General features: G+C 47.6%; 1 protein-coding gene across 1 annotated transcript; it reads right to left on the bottom strand.

The window, feature by feature from the left end:
- Window positions 1-1164: 1164 nt before the first annotated feature.
- CFAP53 (cilia and flagella associated protein 53) lies at window positions 1165-13034 on the bottom strand. The gene is made up of 9 exons (XM_075262380.1): window positions 13020-13034; window positions 12655-12750; window positions 10622-10851; window positions 8853-9026; window positions 7383-7686; window positions 7085-7303; window positions 6161-6377; window positions 5345-5447; window positions 1165-1425 (listed from the first exon to the last, which is right to left on the bottom strand). Exons 2-9 carry the CDS (start codon window positions 12724-12726, stop codon window positions 1185-1187), a joined length of 1560 nt encoding a protein of 519 aa, XP_075118481.1. The 5' UTR covers window positions 12727-12750; window positions 13020-13034; the 3' UTR covers window positions 1165-1184.
- Window positions 13035-21023: the final 7989 nt, after the last annotated feature.

Raw genomic sequence — 21023 nt, 5'->3', positions numbered from 1 at the left:
GGACAACTTATCCCCCGTCCATAATATAAGGGAACATCGCCTATTAGCGGGGATCCAACTACCGGGTGTTCCCATTAAATAACTACCGCCGTAGCAGCAGAGGCAGCTGCCACAGGGCCCGGGACATTAGGGGTCCGGTGACAGCCTCTACCGCTGCTATCATTATACACGGGCGTCTTTACGGACCCCCGAGTGTAATGATTGGCGGACCGGGAGAGGTAAGAAACATAAAAAACACTGTTACTTACCTCTCCACGATCCGTGCAGGCTTCGGCCTAGTCGTCTGACGTCTCATGACCCCGGCCTGCGTCCCAGGTCATGTGACGTCTGACGTCATTGAAGATGGACTACTTCGGAGGCCGACAGCATAGGAGACGGTGAGTGACAGAGGTTTTTTTTTTATGTTTTTCTCCCCCTGGTTTTCCAATTATTATACTCTGGGGTCTGAAAAGGTTAGGAGAGTGTGGGCGGGTACTGGGAGGGGAGACGTCACATCTCCCTGCCCTATACCCGCCCACACTCTCCTAAGCCACAAGCCCCGCCTTCTTCCTAGCTCTTTAACACTAACCTGGGAGGCGGTGGCAGCGATGTAAATAAGAACGAGAACACCGGGCACCGGACCAGCCATCTCTGCAGGTAAGTAGCTACTAGAGATGTAAGCTAGTCTCCCATTAGAATGAATGGACGCAGCCGATGCGCAGGGGGTTAAGGCTGTGTGCCGGCTGCTTCCATTCATTCCTATGGAACCGCAGCGGAGCCTTCACACTGAGTATACATTCCGCTCGGAATGAGTGTAGCGTATACTCAATGTGAGGCTAACATTATTAGCTTTTCCCACAATGCTTGGCCAGTAGCCAAGCATTGTGGGAAATAATCACCGATCTCGATCCCACCTAAAAAGATTGTGTTCAGAATTCCGATCGCGATTGTGAAATTTTCTCGATCGCCGATCAGAATCCGATCTTTTCCAAACACAATCGCTCAACCCTACTTATAACGCAAGTACAACAGGCAGACATTGAGCTTTTTTTTTTTATTTGTAACCCTTTCATGATCAGTGTCAGAAATGAACCCACAACCAGTCATGTGACTCCTTATTACGTGGGGTTAACATCTTGTACTAAAATATAACTCTCTTAGGTAGGGTACGTGGGATCTGCTGCTGGCTCTGGACAATGGCGGGGTCACTGTGGTAACCAGTCTTTAGGGCTGGAGATCCGTGTCCTCCTCAGGGGGTGAACGTGTTCCTGCCGGACGTAAGGCCTGGAGAGGATATCCCGCAGCTTCTGCTGGTAGGACTTCTCGGCCTGTAATCCGGCTTCATACTCCCTCCGCTCCTCCTCCTTCTCGGCCCCGCGTTGGAGCTGTTGATACGCGACCTGAGAGAGAAGCTGCTGCTGATATTCTTTGGCGCTCTTCAATTGTCTGCGGAAAAAGCCAAAAAAAATCAGTAAATAAGGAGAAAAACAATAGGATATTTCAGGAGCCAATCAGAACTCAACAATACTGGGGGCTACGGTCACAGCCCCGCTACTATTCCTGTAGGACCTTGTAGTCCCTTTGACTGTATAATTGACAAAAAAAAATACCGCACCCAGATCCAGATAAAAATGTCGCATTGCTGCAAAATTGGTCCTGCAGTGATGTCTCAAGCAGATATGTAAATGACTGTGGGTCCTGCCACAAGAGGGCGTAGAAGTGCTTTCTCCTCTGCCCTATAAAAAATGCTTGCAGAGGCTACTTTTAGGTAGTGTACCTCTTCATGAGAGATCATTGACATTTTACTAATTAATGGACTTTAGGAGAGGGTGCATCATTGGAATGAGAGAAACAAGATGGTTGCCTTGATGACCACCATCTAGAGCAGGGGTCCTCAAACTTTTCAAACACGGGGCCAGTTCACTGTCCCTCAAAACACTGGAGGGCCGAAATATTTCGCCTCAGGCGGCAAAAAGGCTAGGTTCACCCCTGCTCCTCAGTATGCCCCCACCCCACAGTATTATATGCTCCTCAGTACCCCCCCCCCCCCCACACACACTGTATTGTATACTCCTCAGTACCCCCCCCCACTGTATTATATATTCATCAGTACCCCCCCACCCCACTGTATTATATGCTCCTCAGTACCCCCCCTGTATTATATGCTCATCACTACCCCCCCCTGTATTATATGCTCATCACTACCCCCCCCCTGTATTATATGCTCATCACTCCCCCCCCCTGTATTATATGCTCCTCAGTACCCTCCCCCCACTGTATTATATGCTCATTAGTACCCTCCCCCCACTGTATTATATGCTCATTAGTACCCTCCCCCCACTATATTATATGCTCAGTAGTACCCTCCCCCCACTATATTATATGCTCAGTAGTACCCTCCCCCCACTATATTATATGCTCATCAGTACAATCACACCCACACTGTCATACTTACCCATGAAGAGCCGCCGCGGTGCGTCCTCCTCCTTCCAGACTGCAGGAGCGATGACGTCATCGCGCCTGTGTCGGGGCAGAGGTCACTCTCTGTCATCAGTGTAGGCCGCGGTCGGGCGGCCCCTGACAGCTTTCAGTTGTATGTGCAAATGCACATACAACTGAAAGCGGCGATCCGCTCACTAACGGGGAATCCGATTCCCCGTTAGTGAGCGATCCAGGCGACAGCGCGGGCCACATGCGGCGGGCCGGATAAATGTCCTTGGCGGGCCGCATGTGGCCCGCGGGCCATAGTTTGAGGACTGCTGATCTAGAGTGTACTGACCCAGCTTTTAAGTGTTGGCAGCAGTGGATACATGAGGGCACGCATACATGGAGAACCGACTCTGGCCAACTCAGACAAATCGCCAGGAGAGAGGGTTGTTTGATCGGCCAAATACCATCAGCAGCTCCCACAGGTTCCGTGTCCACCATCCAGACATAGATGGCCCCTTCATTTTACTCCCTGTCTCTGCCCGGACCATGACACCATGGAAATTTTGTGTCATCATGCCCGTTACATGTCCTGGCATTAACAGCCAGATATTGTAATCCCTTCCATACATCATTCCATCACACTGAGAAAGCTTCAGGACAGGACAACCAATTCTTAGCGCAGGATTTTTTTTTCCAATGAGCGTACATGACATGTATGAAGATTACTGCACAGTGATGTCACCAGGTTAGATATGGCTTCTCATTTTATAGTGTTCATACTTGTTCAATGTGATATTATCATATATGGACATGTCATCATGCCAACCTGGTTTTGGCTAAGGCGTAACTTTCACATCAAGAGCCAGAAGCAGATGAAGGGAAGTCCTAAGGCAGGAACCACACATGAAGATTTTATGGCAGTTTTTGATGCAGATATGTCTAACCTTTATATTGACTGAAAACCAGTAGCAGAGTTGTTCAGTATGGAACCGGCCTAAAAGGGATTTCCTTTAGGACAGGCCATGACTAGCTGATCTGTGGAAGTCTAAGCGTAAGTTCACACAGGGTTTTTTGGTCCGGAACCTGAGGCGGAGGCTGTCTCAGGTTCTGGACCAAAATACAGGTAGCTGCAACTGATGACGGTGCACTGCATTGGCATCTATTCGCGCACTCCGCTCCAGATTAGGCCCAAATGATTGTGCCTAGTCGGGAGTGTCTTCAGGCGGATGTCACGAGGCAATTCTGCCCGAAAGAATGATCATTGTTGCTTCTTTTTTTTTTTTCCGGTAGCCGGAACAAACGGCTCCAGGAAAAAAGAACTGACCGGCTCCCATTGATTTCAATGGGAGCCGTCTTTTTGGTCAGGATTTTGAGACGGATACGGCCTCAAATCCTGAGCAAAAAACCCTGTGTGAACTTACCCTAAAAGGCTGAGTTCACAGTGTTTTTTGGTTAGGAATTTGGTCAGGAAAAATCCGCTCAGAAAAAATTCCTGAGGCGTTTTTTTGAAGCGTTTTCAGTCTGAAAAAATAAATGCAAGTCAATGGGAGGCGGAAAATCCGCCTGGCATTTTTGAGGTGTTTTTTTTTGTCAAAAAATGCCTCAAAAAACTACTCAGAAAACGCCTCAAAAAACACTAGCAGTTTTTCCACCTCCCATTGACTTGCATTGATTATTTCAGGCGGACAACACCTGAAGAATGGACATGTTGCTTCTTTTTTCCACTAGAGGAATAGAAAATAGAAAAAAAAAGCAGGTTACATAGTACTGTATGATGAGGCGTTTTTTGGAGGAGGATTTTGAGGCGGATTCCTGACCAAAAAACTCCATGTGAACTCAGCCTAAGGGCTAGTTCACACGTGAACAAAGGGGCGGATTTTGACAGCGGATTTCGCTTCAAAATCCGCCCCTTTACAATGGTGGTCTATGTAGACCACTGCCCTTTCTTCCGCCCCCGGCAGCTCCCTCCTATGTCGGCTCATTCATTTGAGCCGACAGCGGAGGGGAAAGCCGCGACCGTGATGGTCGCGGCAGGCGGGTTTTGACAAGAGAGAGACGCGGCTCACCGCGGCTCTCTCCGTGTCAAAACCCGCGCGGGCAGTTCACGTGTGAACTGACCCTAAGGGTGGGTTCACACGGGGTTTTTTGCTCAGGATTTTGAGGCCGTATCTGCCTCAAAATCCTGACCAAAAAGACGGCGCCCCTTGATTTCAGTTCAGTTCTTTTTTCCGGAAGCAACATGCTCATTTTTCAGGCCATTTCGCCTCACACTTCGGCCTGAAGACACTCCCTCCTCCCGACAAGGCCCATTCCTCAGTTCCTGTCCAAAAAACCCAGCGTGAACTTACCCTAAGGGTCAGTGCACACAGGGTTTTTTGGCGCTGATTTTGACGCTGAATCCACCTCAAAATCAGCCTCCAAAAAAAGCCTCCCAATAGAACCAGTATTTCTTATACAGGTCCGCTGCAAATGAGCAGAAAACGGCTTTAGGCTCCTGGCTTTCCATCAATGGGTTTACTATCTGCTGCTATCTGTGGGGGTCTCAGATCCCCCCAGATCACATTCTGTGGATAGTGCACCAGCATGCAGAATCGATTTGGGGCTGAAAAATTTCTTTCATGGCCTATCCTAGGGTAAGGCAACCTTCAGCACTCAGGCTCCCAGTGTGTATACTTGCTTACTGTTCCTACAACTCCCATACAAGTGAATGGAGCATGCTGGGATCTGTATGGAATAGCATGGTGGAATAACCGAGCAGCAAGCTCGTGGATAAAAATCAGAAGGGATAGGGGAATGTTTTGAAATAACAATGTGAGCAATAAGGACTGTATGTTTTTTTAATGCCTAGTGTGAATATAGATTTTAAAAGCCCTGTGGCTTCTGCAGCAGATATTACATATATGGCCGCACAGCCGTCTCTTCCCATAGACCTTACCTTGCGTTTCTTTCCATTTCAAGCTGTTTGTGTTCCGCAATTGCCATTTCCAGAAGTTCTTTATCACATGCAAGTTCTTCCTGTTCTTTGGCATTTCGCTCCACTAGAAAAACAGAAGAATAGAAGAAGCGCTCGCGGGGGTTTCAAAATACCCCGACAAAACCTGTTCTGTTCCCGGAAACACAATGCCATAGTCTAATGCCAAGAGAAATAGTATATGAGGAAAATAAACTCATGGATGTCACCAGCGCAGCGTCATAAATGTCCCCTGGATCACATTAGTCACTATATATCATCTATATGGGGGATACGGCTGCAATCGGGGGACCTGTGTGACTGGCAAAGTCTATATGGGGCAGGGAGGAGGTGGCTCTGTGACAGTCCTTGTCTCTGTTTACATGCAATGGCTGACAGGCGCCATATTACTGGCATCATAGACTCCATCACCAAGCCAAAATGTCAGTAATGACCGCTATGACCACTGATCGACAGCAGTGGTCACATGTCATCTGCATGTACACAGAAATGAGGAGGATCGGCCATTCAGCATTGGAACACCCAAGGTAATGGACAGGTAAGGACCCCTGTTTTTTATTGTAGGCTATTTGCAGCTAGTTGTACACTGTTTCCATAACCTGGATAACTCCATTAATGTCTGTATGTGAATGGGGCGCCGGTCCTATAGTTTGTAACAGCACAACCCCTTTAGGTACAGACCGTGATGGTTTGTACAAGACTACCTGCCCGTCCCCTGCAGCCCCATAATATGGCCAATATGGCGTGTCGTGATCTCTACCAGGAATGAATATTCCTTACGCTTCTCTTGAATCTGCAGCCTTCTAGTCTCCATGACGTCTTTCATCAGGCGGTTTCTGGCCTCCTTCTCCAGCCTCAGCTGTTCTGCCCGCTTTGCCCAGGATTTTTCCAGCTCGGCCTCAATCAGTTTGTCCATTTCCCTTTCTTGCCTCTTCTCCTCCTCGAGCTGCTGCGCCAGGTACTGCCGGTAGATCTGCTGCTCCCTCTGAAGCTCCAGCTAGGGCAAAAGAGCAGGCGTCACGTTAATGGACATGGCGTTGTCTAACCTGGCCATATACATTAGGTTTTTGTGTGTGTGAAACTTTGCCATGTAAATGTCATGAACGTCTGTCAGATGGCGGACTTTAATCTGCCATGCTGGATACGCTCAGACGGCTGAAAATGTCAACGTTTGCCATCGATTTGGCGGCTTCATGACAACCTAAAATCTATTGTGTCGTCTGCGTGCAGCATCCAATAGTCTGATCTCATTCATTTCATAATATATCTTTATAAGGGCAGAGATTGATTTTTCGGGATTTCTCTACGTCCTGTTGGGTGTTGGTTTGCATTCACCACAATGGGTTAAATGATAAGGATTTCTATAGCTTCAGTGTTAATTGAATAAATAAATATGTAAAGAGCACCCTCTAGTGGTGACTGCAGGCATGAAGAATTCTATAACTGGAAGGGATTATTAGGACCTTGATATTGATGCCTTATACGTATATTGATAACCTCGGCACCCCTGCTGATCAGCTGCATCCATTTTGTAGGGATCACAGCTCAGTCCCATTCATGTCAAATTTGGGGACAGCACCTGACTTTCACTAAGGCTCTCTCAGGATCAATGGGTTTCCCAGAGGTCAGACCCTATGATGTCATATACTATAAAAAGTAACCTTGAGCCCCATTGTTGGATACCCCAGGCAGCTCATCTCGTACCTTGCGCAGGCGCTTCTCCTGAGTGTCGTCGTGACTGTCCTGCATAATCTGCTCCATGATCTTCATGTCCAGCGCCAGCTCCTCCTGCTGTTCTTGGGCCAGACGCTTCATCTTCAGGCGGACGGACAGATTCAGCATATTCCTGACCTGTGACTGTTTCTGCTGCTTCTCCCGCAGAGCGCGTTCATCCTCCAGCTTCATCAGTTTGCGCTGCTCTACCTGCGGGCGATATCACTTTATTATTACTGGTCCTCTGATGGTTTCCACCAGCACACACCTTGGCAGTAGACAATCTTACCAGTAAGTGAGCCTCCTCCTCTTTCAGCCTCTTCTCCTCCATCCTCTGAGCCTCGGCAGCGGCCGTCTGGGCCTGGAGAACATCTACCATTTCTCGGTTCAGCTCCATCTGCCGCTGAGTCTTCTTCTCCTCATGTTCTATTTTGGCCAATCGATCTTTCTCCCAGAGCTCAGCGAACAGCATGTCTTCCTCCTTCCTCTGCCTCTCCAGTTCTTCCTTCAGTGCCAGCTGTGCCATCCTCTCCGTACACACCTCATCCTGATGCATCTTGGACTTCAGAGCTCGCAATTCTTCGCACTGCTCCCTGCAGAGCAATTTTATAGAACATGGTGAGTGCAGCAGACCACGGAAAACAAGTGTCTTTCTAGTGCCATTTATAAGTAGCTGCCTAGGTAAGTGGTCGCCACCTATAGATGGCACTAGAGTGTTCTTCCTTCTGGAGGGGATCTAACAGGCAGCTTTGCCTAAGACAGTGGTTCTCAACCAGGGGGTGGCAAATAACTAGTGTTCAGAAAACGACAGATTTTTGCAAGCGCTCAGGTTTTGAGGCTCCTAGAGATGTCCAAACCACCCACCACCTTCATATACTGAGACACAATAGTTGCCTACCACAAATGCCCGATACGCAAAAGGATTTGCTTGCCACTCTATACGGGCCAGTTTTAATTCCCCACCTGCGATTGTGAGCCGAATCTATAACATGACCAACACCACAGTGTCCATGGGGGTACAACTTTTTGCACGAGGGGGTACTCGGCTTGAATAGGTTGAGAAACACTGGCCTAAGGCTGGCCAATGGTATTGTTACTGCAATTGTAATATGTATCTGGTATTGGTCTTATACTCTAGTCACATCCAAAGCTTGTTTCATCTGTCAACATCAGAGAGACATAGGGAAAGATTTATCAGGGCTGGAGTATTCATGGCCTGTCTTCATATACCCTGCACAGGCCATGATAAATCTAGCACGCCACCCATGCCCAGCCTCTGTCAATGAAAGTGGTATGGGGCGGTGCATATTAAACCGTCATACACTAAATTGGCAGGGTGCTAGAGTGGGACCCCTGCCAGTCTAATATCGATGGGCTGTCCTAAGGTTGAAGAGCTTGAAAACCCTTTAATGGTGTCCAGTTCTGCAGATTTGTAATACACTAGAAGTCTTCCAGACAACTGGGGTACAAGTGGCACATCTTTAGCTCACAGCCCCCAATTTGCCCCTCTCTGAAGCTTTCTGCCCCATTTACCACTGAGGGTGGAAACCTCGGCCTGTCAAGTTTACTATAATTTATTCTGATAACCGGCACAAGTTACAGCTGAAATCTCCGCCATTCCATGGCTGGTCCTGATTTCAGCTCTGGAGCGACCGGTTAATTCAGTCTTAATGAATCTCCCCCAAGATGTATCAGATTGGACGGGCTCCATTGATATAATTCTGAGTGACCCCTCCGAGGATGTCACTGCTGGAGGCACCTGAACTGCTGGTCGCGTTTCTCGGCCACCACGGCCAGTCGCTCTCTCTCCCTTCTCTCTCTCAGACTCTTGGCTCGCTCTCTCATCTTGGCCTGTCTCTCCAGGGTGGTCTCCTCCATAGACTCCATCTCCTTGATGTGCTCCAGCTCTTCTGTCTCCAGTAAAGCCTTCAGCCTGAAAGAGATGTGTAATATAATAGATGACAGAGCAGCAAGAGGGCGCTGGTGAGCCAGGAATAGACAGGAGAGCCTATGATGTGTGTTAGACAGCTCAGATCTGGTGCTCTAAGGCTGTATATACATCCTCTGGCCATATACACCAGCGTTTAGTTTCAATGGGCACGTAGGTGACATATCTAAACTTCTGACTAATAACACAACCTCACTCCTCAATTTTACCATTGAAGATGTATTGGCAGACGATATGGCGCTGAGCGACCCACACACAGATATACTGTGCATTACATGGAATAATTAGGCCCAACAATGAGCGTCAGTAAATATGGAATCATTACTCATTTAACCCTTTATCACCTACCCACTATCTTCTGACCGCAGGTAGTCCAGTTTCTCAGCCTGCAGTGCCATCTAGTGGTGTCATTGTCCAATTGTAGAGAAGTGTGTCAGTGAGTACTGCTGCTCTGGCAGCAATCTGTTATCCGGGGTGTTGTGGTTGATACTAACATAGAGATAATGCAGCTGACACTGTTATGGGGATACTGTAGAGGTCATTGTTATGGGGGCACCATAACTGATACTGTTATAGGTGCACTGTGGCCGACACTGTTATGGGAACACCGGGGCTGACACTGTTATGGGGATAATGTGGCTGACACTGTTATGGGGATACTGTAGTGGACACTCTTATGGGGAATAATGTAAATGACACTATGGAAACACGGGGGCTGACACTGTTATGGGGGTAATGTGGCTGACACTGTTATGGGGATGATGTGGCTGACACTGTTATGGGGATGATGTGGCTGACACTGTTATGGGGATGATGTGGTTGACACTGTTATGGAGGTAATGTGACTGACACTGTTATGGAAACACCAGGGCTGACACTGTTATGGGGATAATGTGGCTGACACTGTTATGGGGATAATGTGGCTGACACTGTTATGGAGGTGTTGTGACTGACACTGTTATGGGAACACCGGGGCTGATACTGTTATGGAGATACTGTAGTGGACACTCTTATGGGGAATAATGTAAATGACACTATGGAAACACGGGGGCTGACACTGTTATGGGGGCATAACGGCTGACACTGTTATGGGGGTAATGTGGCTGACACTGTATGGGAACACTGGCGCTGACACTGTTATGGGGATGATGTGGCTGACACTGTTATGGGGATACTGTAGTGGACACTGTTATGAGGAATAATGTAACTGACACTATGGAAACACGGGGGCTGACACTGTTATGGGGGTAATGTGGCTGACACTGTTATATGGGAACACCGGGGCTGAAACTGTTATGGGGATAATGTGTTTGACACTGTTGTTGGAATACTGATTCTGACACTGGTCTGGGGATAATGCAACTGACATTGTTAGGGGGCACTGTGCTGACACTGTTATGGGGATAATGTGGCTAATACTGTTATGGGTGCACTGTGGCCGACAATGTTTATGGGGGCATTGTGGCTGATCCTGTTATGGGGCACTGTGGCTGACACTGTCATAGGGGCATCTTGGCGAACAATGTTATGGGGTCGCTGTGCCTATTTTCCTATATTGCCGCCCCTCTCTTGTGCCTCACCTGTCCCTCCGCTCCTCTATGTGCATCCTGTACTCCTCCATGGTCTCGTAGACCTTCCTCTGTACCCTGTTGTGCAGGATCTTGTGCTCTGTGAGCCTCTCCCACCTGCTCTTCATGTCTGTTAGGTCTATCTCTTTGGTGAAGGCCCGCATCTGATCCCGCTGGTCATCCTGACGTCTTCTCTCTAGGATAATGTAGTCACGAGGTCGGCTGGAAGGAAATTTGGCTTTCTGTACAGATAAAAAAAACATTTTTTGTAAGGTAAACTATCGTATAATCCTTGTACAGCAGATCCCTGGGACGGACCCATTCACAGCGAGGCCTGTCTAAATATCTCTGGATATAAAGTATGTAATAACAATGCCAAACTGTGCCCAAATCAAACCACATCGCACTGATGAAACCAAATTGTCATCATCTGTCCAGATATTACTATAATAAAGTGATAAAATAATACCGCCATAGAGGGCCCAAGAATCATTCTTGTTGTGCTCCCAAATAATACCGCCATAAAGTGTCCAATTCTTGTTGTTTTCCCAAATAATACTGCCATAAATGCATAAATAGTAATCCTATACACTGCCCAAACTAAAGGTCTCTGCCATACGTTGGGCAAATAATACCTCCATACTGTACTCAAACAATAGTCAAAGATTGTGCAAAAAAAAGCTACTGCGAAGCACTCATATAATAAGACTAAACAGTAATTAAGCCAACTACTTGTAGACTGACCAAATATCACTGCCATAAAGCGTGCGAATAATACCTCCATAGCGGGCAATTACTATGGCCATGATGTGCCAAACAATATAGTCAGAGTATAGAAATAATACTGCCTCCATGATAACACTATATACCGCCCAAACCACTTCCTAATTCCCAAATATCACCACCATAGTACAGTACCCAAATAATAAGGTCATATACAGGGCTTATTCTACAATACCAAAACTATATCGCCACACAATGTCAAAAATACTGCCACACAGTGTGAAACAATACCTCTACACAGTGTCAAACAATGCTGCCATACAGTGTTAAACTCTACCTCCACACAGAGTGAGGAAATACTGCTACATGATGTAAAAAAACGTTAAATACCGTCACACAGCGCTAAAACATACTGCCGTACTGCGTTAAACAATACCGTCACACAGTGCTAAAACATACTGCCGTACTGCGTTAAACAATACCGTCACACAGTGCTAAAACATACTGCCGTACTGTGTTAAACAATACCGTCACACAGTGCTAAAACATACTGCCGTACTGCGTTAAACAATACCGTCACACAGTGCTAAAACATACTGCCGTACTGCGTTAAACAATACCGTCACACAGTGCTAAAACATACTGCCGTACTGCGTTAAACAATACCGTCACACAGTGCTAAAACATACTGCCGTACTGCGTTAAACAATACCGTCACACAGTGCTAAAACATACTGCCGTAGTGCGTTAAACAATACCGTCACACAGTGCTAAAACATACTGCCGCACTGCGTTAAACAATACCGTCACACAGCGCTAAAACATACTGCCGTAGTGCATTAAACAATACCGTCACACAGTGCTAAAACATACTGCCGTACTGTGTTAAACAATACCGTCACACAGTGCTAAAACATACTGCCGTAGTGCGTTAAACAATACCGTCACACAGTGCTAAAACATACTGCCGTACTGCGTTAAACAATACCGTCACACAGTGCTAAAACATACTGCCGTACTGCGTTAAACAATACCGTCACACAGTGCTAAAACATACTGCCGTACTGCGTTAAACAATACCGTCACACAGCGCTAAAACATACTGCCGTACTGCGTTAAACAATACCGTCACACAATGACAAAAAACAACATACCATGCTAAACAATACTGTAATCCACTGCAAACAATGCCACCCTATAGGGCTAAACAATCTCACCGTACCGTGTGCACATAATACCGCCATACGCTGCTCATGTAACGTTACCTTACCACGTCCCGATCAGGTGTCCTGGTGTCCTGCTAGTATTTGGGGGTGACTTACCAGCGCCACATTGTGTGGGGCGGGCCCGGTCACCTCCCTGCAGCGGGGCCTCGTCCTCTGGCTCAGTAACATGGCGTCTCCCCTCCTGTGGGAAGTCTATGGAGTAAACAGAGAAGATGAGCGGGAGAGGGGCGGGAGGATCCCCCGTCTGAGGACCTGACCCCACAATATGACGGTATTTATTGGGGCTAAATACGGACATAACACGCACATTTGTTATTTTGATAAAAATTTGCGCCATTTTTGTCGCCTCGTACATCTTACGACATGGTTGTCACCTTCCCTCCCCCACCCTACTAATAACCCAGGCAGCCATGTAGTACTACAAAGCCCAGCATGTGTGGACAGATTGTTACCGATCCTACCGGGCACCGATTCTCTCCTCAGTCCATCCGAGCCGGACACTCTGTATTCGGTTACCCGGTAACAAGCGACTCCGGAAGTGATGCGGCAGGTATTCTAGCAACCGAGTGTAAACAAATGGCCGCTGCGGCGAATGTACCACTAATCTCCCGGCAGAGGGCGCGCGTGTAGCGCAGTCTTATAGGCGGCCTCTACTAGGTCTTGTCTGCGGCTGCGCTGATACATTGGCACGGAGCTGTAGACAGTAACTTACTGGGAATTAAAGGGGTTGTGAGTGTGACCCCCCAATCTGCTGCAAAACTACAACTCCCAGCATGCCCTGACAGCCATGGAAGTGAATGGAGTCAATGGACCACTATTTTATTAACTCCTTCCTCTCTGGAGCCATTCTGGGCCTCTTAAAGGGGTTTGTTGAAGAATTAAAGGGGTGAATGGGGTGGGCATTAGTCATATTTTTTTAACCCCCCCTCCCTTCAATTATATTTTTGACTCCCCGCCTTCCGGAAGCCGTAACTTAATATTTCTGCTCACAGAGCCATAGGAGGGCTTCATTTTTTGCAGGATAAGTTGTACTTGGCAACGGCGCCATTTATTATTCCATAGGATTTCCCGGGAAGCTGGAAATATATTCCAAATGGGGAGTTTGTGCGCCTTACTTTGTTTTTATGGCGCTCACTGTGCCGCCAAAATAATAAAATCATTTTTTAATATATTTTTTTAATTTTAGAAAACTTTGGGGGTCTTGATTCCCTGATCACTAATACAATGCAGTGCAATGCTAAGGCATTGCAATACATTGTAAAATCCCTAGACTTCTATTACAGGCTGCCTAGTACAGCGGATATTGGGAAGGGGTTAACAGCGCCTTTTTTAGAGAACGGTCCCGCGGTGCCCCTAGGCTTGTTCTGCTCGAAGTCCTCACCACACGTGACTGCTGAGGCCAAACAGGACCCAGGTGAGGTATGTTAGATGTTCCAGGTCCTAGCCTTAGGCCGCCGATTGACCTCAACGGTCACGTGCGATTATGGTGATACCCAATATCGATACAGTTTTTATTTTACCACTTAGGTGCAGTCCCTACTCTGGCCCGCGTTGATATCTGTCCCGTTCCACCCATTGGATGGATATGGATAAAGGGGCGCAAACGATTGTGCACCAAAAAAAAGCACCACTTTTACGCCAAAAATCTGATCAGAAAACACTGTGAGAATAATGTTCTTTGACTTCTCCAGCGTGTTCAACACCATTCAGCCAGGGCTACTGAGGGAGAAGCTGAGCCTTGGTGGAGTGGACCATCACCTGTCCAACTGGATCCTAGACTACCTGACAACCCACCCTCAGTATGTGAGAGCCCGGGACGGTGTGTCTGACACTGTGATCTGTAGTACGGGGGCACCACAAGGTCCAGTTCTTGCCCCATTTCTCTTCACACTGTACACTGCTGACTTTAGGCACAACTCCTCCAGCTGTTACTTACAGAAGTACTCCGATGACTCTGCTATAGTAGGCCTTATCACTGATGGCGATGATAGGGAATACAGAGACTTTAACCGGGATTTTGTAGAATGGTGCCAGCAGAACCACCTGAGGATTAATGCTGGGAAGACCAAGGAGATGGTGGTGGACTTTAGTAAACGGAGAGGTGCTCCGACCCCGGTGGAGATCCAAGGAACATGTATTGAGATAGTCAGGACCTATAAGTACCTGGGCGTGCTCCTCAATAATAAACTAGACTGGGCTGATCACCTGGAGGCGCTGCACAGAAAGGGCCACAGCAGGCTCTACCTGCTCAGGAGGCTGAGGGCCTTCGGGGTCCAGGGGCCACTTCTTACGGCCTTCTTCAACTCTGTGGTTGCCTCAGCCATCTTTTTCGGTGTAGCCTGCTGGGCGAGCAGTATATCAACCAGGGACAGAAATAGACTTGACAGGCTGATCAGGAGGGCCAACTCCGTCCTCAGGAGCCCCGTGGACCTAGTACAGGTGGTGGGTGACAGAAGGATACTGTCTGTGGTGACCTCCATGCGGGAGAACAAATCCCACCCCATGTATGGGACCCTGATGGGACTTGGCAGCACTGTAAGCGACCGTCTGCTTCACCCCAAGTGTGAGAAGGAGCGCTATCGCAGGTCCTTCCTTCTAACCGCGACCAGGCTGTATAATCTACATCAGACCAAGCGAAGATCACTCCGCACAGAGAACTAATGATTATGACTATGAAGTCTTCCTTCTTTCTTCTTCTCCTCCTTAGCTGCCATGGACTCCTAGTATATCTTCTCTTCTCAGCTTATGTGTGTCTAGTCTGTATTATATTACTCTGTATTATCCTGTATCTGTATTACTATGCTGCTGTAACATACTGAAATTTCCCCAATGTGGGACTATTAAAGGATTATCTTATCTCTCTTTAATATATTGTTCGTAACGTGTAAGTGTACTGTGAGAAACGTGTCCAGGACCTTATACCCAGATAATATATAGGATCATTGATGACATGTGACTCCCGTCATGTGCTTCATGCTATGATATGGGATACATGTGATTTATACAATGTCCTATGTGCAATGAGGAAGTTGAAGATAAGGAAAGTGCAATATCTGTCCAGTCTTGAGAATGAGCCTAGTAATTTCTTGGGTGCAGCAAGTATTGAATGGATGAATAAACCTTAGGGTAAGTTCACATGGGGTTTTTTGGTCCGGAACCTGAGGCGGAGGCTGCCTGAGGTTGCAGTGTACCAGTGTCCAGTCGTGCACTCCGCTCCGGATTAGGCCCAAATGAATGGACTTAGTCGGGAGGGAGTGTCTTTAGGCAGATGTCGTGAACATGTGGTAGCCAGAACAAACAGCTCCCGGAAAAAATAACTGACCGGTTCCCATTGATTTCAATGGGAGCCATCTTTTTGATCAGGATTATGAGGCGGATACAGCCTCAAAATCCTGACCAAAAAACCCCATGCATACCTCCCAACTTTTGAAGAACCGAAAGAGGGACAAAATGTGTGGCGCGCGTAGCGCGCCGCGGCAAATTTAGCCCCGCCCACTTTTGTGTTCACTCCGCCCACTCGTTAATTTTTCATGTGCCCGCACACAGTATAATCCTCCTACAGTCACCCGTAAATTATATGTCCCCCCTCTATCTCTCCCCAGTTTCATATACACCCTTCATCTGCCCCCAGTTTCATGTCCCTCCATATCTGCCCCCAGATTCATGTCCCTCCATCTCTGCCCCCAGATTCATGTCCCCCATCTCTGCCCCCAGATTCATGTCCCACATCTCTGTCTCCAGATTCATGTCCCCCATCTCTGCCCCCAGTGTCATGCCGTCCTCTCCTTCATCTGCCCCCAGATTCACGTTCCACCTCCACATTAAACTTACCTTCTCCTCCGCTCCCTCGCCGCTCTCTGCCCGCCTCTCTCGCTGACACATGCGGCTGAAGGAAGGAGCTGACACAGGTCAGCTCCTCGCTTCGCCGCTGCCCGCCTTTCTCCCTGACACATGCGGCTGAAGCTGCTCGCGTGCTCGCTTCGCTGCTGCGTCTCTCTCTCGCTGACACATGCGGCTGAAGCGAGGAGCTGACCTGTGTCAGCTCCTCGCTTCGCCGCTGCCGCCGGCTCCTGGCTTGTACATCGCGTCTATAAGCCAGGAGCCGGCGGCAGCAGCGAAGCAAGGAGCTGACACAGGTCAGCTCCTCGCTTCAGCCGCATGTGTCAGCGAGAGAGAGACGCAGCGGCGAAGCGAGCACGCGAGCAGCTTCAGCCGCATGTGTCAGGGAGAGAGGCAGGCAGCGGCGAAGCGAGGAGCTGACCTGTGTCAGCTCCTTGCTTCAGCCGCATATGTGTTCAACTCAGATCTGCGTCCTCTGGACGCAGATCTGAGTTGAAATCGGGACATACCTCCCTCCAACCGGGACCGCGGGACATGTCACCCAAATTGTGACTGTCCCGCGGAAATCGGGACGTTTGGGAGGTATGCCCATGTGAACTTACCCTTAGAGAGGAGGCAACTGGAGAAAAGCATTAAAGGGAACTTGTAGGGGCGATTTGAGACAATAAACTACCCACAGGTCCTTATAGATCAGCCCTGTTGTAAATCCATTGATGTCCATATTTTTTTAAAAAAATCTATATCTTTATACTTACCTAGAGATGAGTCTCATCGGACTTCTCTCCGGTGCTCCCAGCGCCTGCGCAGTGAAGCCGAGGACATACACCCCAGGGTCACCGTGCAAGTGCCAAAGGTATGAGGCATGCACACCTAAGGATCCGTGGGTGGTTTAGTGTCCCAAATCTCCCTGACAGATTCCCTTTAAGGCTGTGTTCACACCAGCGCTTTCACTCTGTTTGAGGTTTCCGTCTCCAAACCCGCTTAAAAAATGCAGGAGTTTTCTTTCCGCGTTTTATAGGCCGAAATCCGACGGACCCCATTATAGTCTATGGGGTCCACAGGTAACCTATATAGGGCTCACAATGTACATTTTTTCCTATCAGTATGTCTTTGGAGTATGGGATGAGACCCACACAAACACGGGGAGAACATACAAACTCCTTGCAGATGTATCCAGAGGACCAATATACTTTGTGCAAGCATAAGGGGGTCAATATACTATTTGGGTCATAAGGGGCCATTATACTTTGTAGGAACATAAGGGGGGCCACTGAGGCTCTATTGTCTAAGGGCCCACACAAACCAGAAACAGCTGACAATTATTGCTCTATATATGCAGGTATATGTGCCCCGATTGACCGGCACTGGTTACAGGGACTTATATCTGGCCATGTGAATACGGCCTAAGTCTCTCTTGCTGGTAATCTCTTTGCTTCTTGCAGAGCAGCCGCTGTCCCCGGGGCTGATCTAATCCTAGTCACTCCTACATTACATAATCCCACAACTCGTGACCACAGCAGCACATGACCAGACGCTGCTAAAAACACATGACACCGGTGTATACAGCCCATGATACAGGTATGAGCTCAGCCGTCCTTGGAGCTTGGATTGTACAGTAAGAAGAGACTCTGGACTCCATTAAAACCGATTTTTGATATTGTCACGGCTGTTTTGCACCCACGCGATGGCGGCTGTTTTACCAGATCCCTCATAGACTTGACTTTTTTTAGGGATCCATAAAAATGAACAAAAATAGGGATCTGGTTTTGTGACCGTCTGTCAAAACGGACATGTGAATGTGCCCATTATTAACATTGGGGCATGTTTATGAAGACTAGCGTTACTCACGCCAGTCTTCATGGCCCTGGAGCTGACGGAGGATACAGCACATATATGACAAGGCGCACATCTTGTAAATGTGGCGCACTGCCTGGCGTAAACTTCTGGAATCATTTACTCCAGAATTCAACCGTAAATAATACTAAATCTCTTCGATGTCCCCATCCCTTGGCCACCTTCGCTGATTTTGCGATGGAATCTGCCTCAATATCAGGTGTATCGGTCTCTGAGTGACCTATAGGAGTCCATTCCTAAATAAAACCCTATTCACGTAGCTCCCGACCGTCTCAAATTCAGCAGGACAGTTTTGCTCTACTGTTCCGACATACCCTGACTTTCTCCGACATGCTCCGCTTTAGTTTGCCTCCTTTGATCCTCCCGTTTTTATCCCTATTGCCCGAATCATGTTAGTTCATCTCCTACCCCTCTGCACGCCAGAAGCCAGAGCAGGGGACATAGAAAAGTGCAGTTGTCGCACAGAAGCCATCACCTCCTCCGCACTGGTCACCTCCTCCGCACCGGTCTCAGGCCCAGGGATTGTCCCCCCTGTGAGTGCGGCCAATGGGCGTCTGAATGGATTCTCCGTCATATCAGATTAGTATAGTCTATATATTGATCCCTTATACTGCACCCTACATACTGATATAAGAAGCAGTATATAGAATGCAGTATATAGTGATTAGCATATAGGGAGCTACAACAGGGAAAGCATATAACCTCTTGAGTTGGCAAGACAGTAGTGTAAATCTTGGATGTCCTACTGATCCATGGGAACCTCGGAGCCATTTAAGTGGGACTTTATACAGTAGGGGTCCATATTAAAGGCGAATGTTGGTCGGCCATTTTCCTGTTTCCTCCCATCCTCCGGTTCCTTCCATCTGGGTTGCAGAAATACAGTATGTCATCATTAGAGATGGGTGAACCTCCAAATGTTTGTGTCGTGTTCGGGTGGCTCGTGTCCCTGATCTGTTTCGGGTCAACAAGTTCGGATAGAACCAGAAATGAAATTATTATACTCGGGGTCTCTTCAGGTGGAGGTGAAAAAAACCAAAAACACTTATACTCACCTTCCCTCCCCTCTTTTGGGCCTCCTTGTAATGTCCGGTGCTCTCCTGGTTATGTATTGCACCCAGGGTCACTGATCATATAACTGACATGCTGCGATTTCTGCGATTTCCAAAACCATGCCGATTTTGTGTCCGCGTTGCGGTTTTTACCGCTAAGTGGGTAGGAGATCCGCATGAATCCCATCCATTTTGCAATTACTGTAAAGCGCCACGATTTTTACCGTGGCGTTTCCGACTCATGGGGCCCCGGCCTTAAAGTGGAATGGGAAACGGAATGCTCAGGCGGAGCCCAGGTGTGAACGTAGCCTTATTGGGATCCACTTGTGCTTTTATTCGGTTAGCAACTCAGCTTTACTTTCTTGTAATATTTACAGATCAATGTGCGGTTTTATATACCGCTACAAAGCTGATACCATAGTGTACTGACTTCAGCGCCCGTTATGTGCCTCGATGCTGGAGATATTAATTTCGGCACTGATATCACCCCACTGTCAGAAGGCCGGATTTACAGCCTAGTGTCATGGCTGGACGGTAAGGATTAGGGTGCATCTAGAAAGCTGAGCGTGCTGAATTCAGCGCCCTGTCGGCTTTCTAGCAGGATATAATACCGCACATTGATCAGGACGTAGAAGATCCTCTCTTTTTCACATTAAAGTGGCGCTAATTCTGCCACGATAACTCGTGGCAGAATCAGCGATGATAAAAAGACTCCCAATGACTTCAATGGGTTCCGTTTAACGCGCGTGACACATTGAAATCAATGGGAGGCTTTTTATAAGCGCTGATTCTGCTGCGAGTTCTTGTGGCAGAATCAGGGTCACTTTACGGGACCGCGTATTTTGTTCCTGATTCTGAAGCGGGAAGCCGCATCAGAATTGGACCAAAATGCGCCTGCCATGACAGTTGCCGCCAGAGTAGGCTCAAATGAATGGGTCTAGTCCGGAGGGTGCTGTTGCGAGACGGACGCCGGGGCTGAATCAGCTGCGGAATCTGCCTGAAGAAAGGGCAGCTCGCTTCTTTTTTCCGTGAAGCGGAACATACCACTCACGGAAAAACAGGAAGCTAGCGGTCTACATAGAAGTGGATTCGGCATCAGAATCCGCCCCCTCTTGCCCTGTGTGAATGAGCCCCCCTTTCTATTATTACAGATTTTAATACTAATGTACCTATTCATCTTATTATTCACTTATTCTTGGGGTCCTATTGTTGTTGGAAAGCTACGTGGATATCGTATTGTGGTATAAGGCCGGGGGAGGTAAAGCCTTATCCATTGTTTTTGGCGTCACCCATGTCATCTGTTTTTAATTCATTTTAATTATTGTGTTTTGTACAGCAATAAATCTGGATATTACTTTATATTACAATGTCATATATTCAATGCTTTGGATGTACTTCTAGCTCTCCAATACATCTCATTGGGGTTGCCTTGATTGTAACAAACACAAATTGTAGAATTTGTACATTTTTAATTTTTTTTATTAAATTTGTTCAGTAAATCAGAGACGTCAATCCCTGCACTGTATACACCGATGTGTGATATATACATATATATATATATATATATATATATATATATATATATATATATATACTACTCCGTAATCAGTGAGAATAAAGTTCATCTGCCGCTCGTAGAGAGTTAACTCGTCCTTTGTACCTGTGGGATGTGGGCGGTGGAGGAAACATGTGACTGGGGTGATAGGCAGGATCCCGAGCCTT

This window comes from Leptodactylus fuscus, chromosome 1, assembly GCF_031893055.1.
Source record: "Leptodactylus fuscus isolate aLepFus1 chromosome 1, aLepFus1.hap2, whole genome shotgun sequence".
NCBI classification, from domain to species: domain Eukaryota; kingdom Metazoa; phylum Chordata; class Amphibia; order Anura; family Leptodactylidae; genus Leptodactylus; species Leptodactylus fuscus.
The sequence above is the reverse complement of the archived record's forward strand: the minus strand, read 5'-3'. Positions and strand labels throughout refer to the sequence as shown.

Excerpts from the sequence above, each read along its gene's own strand:
- CFAP53 (XM_075262380.1), bottom strand. The coding sequence starts at position 12,726 with ATGTTACTGAGCCAGAGGACGAGGCCCCGCTGCAGGGAGGTGACCGGG. Across the intron at positions 5,448-6,160 it reads GCTGCAGATTCAAGAGAAGC|TGGAGCGAAATGCCAAAGAA; the intron begins GTAAGGAATATT and ends CTGTTTTTCTAG. Across the intron at positions 1,426-5,344 it reads GAAATGGAAAGAAACGCAAG|ACAATTGAAGAGCGCCAAAG; the intron begins GTAAGGTCTATG and ends CTTTTTCCGCAG.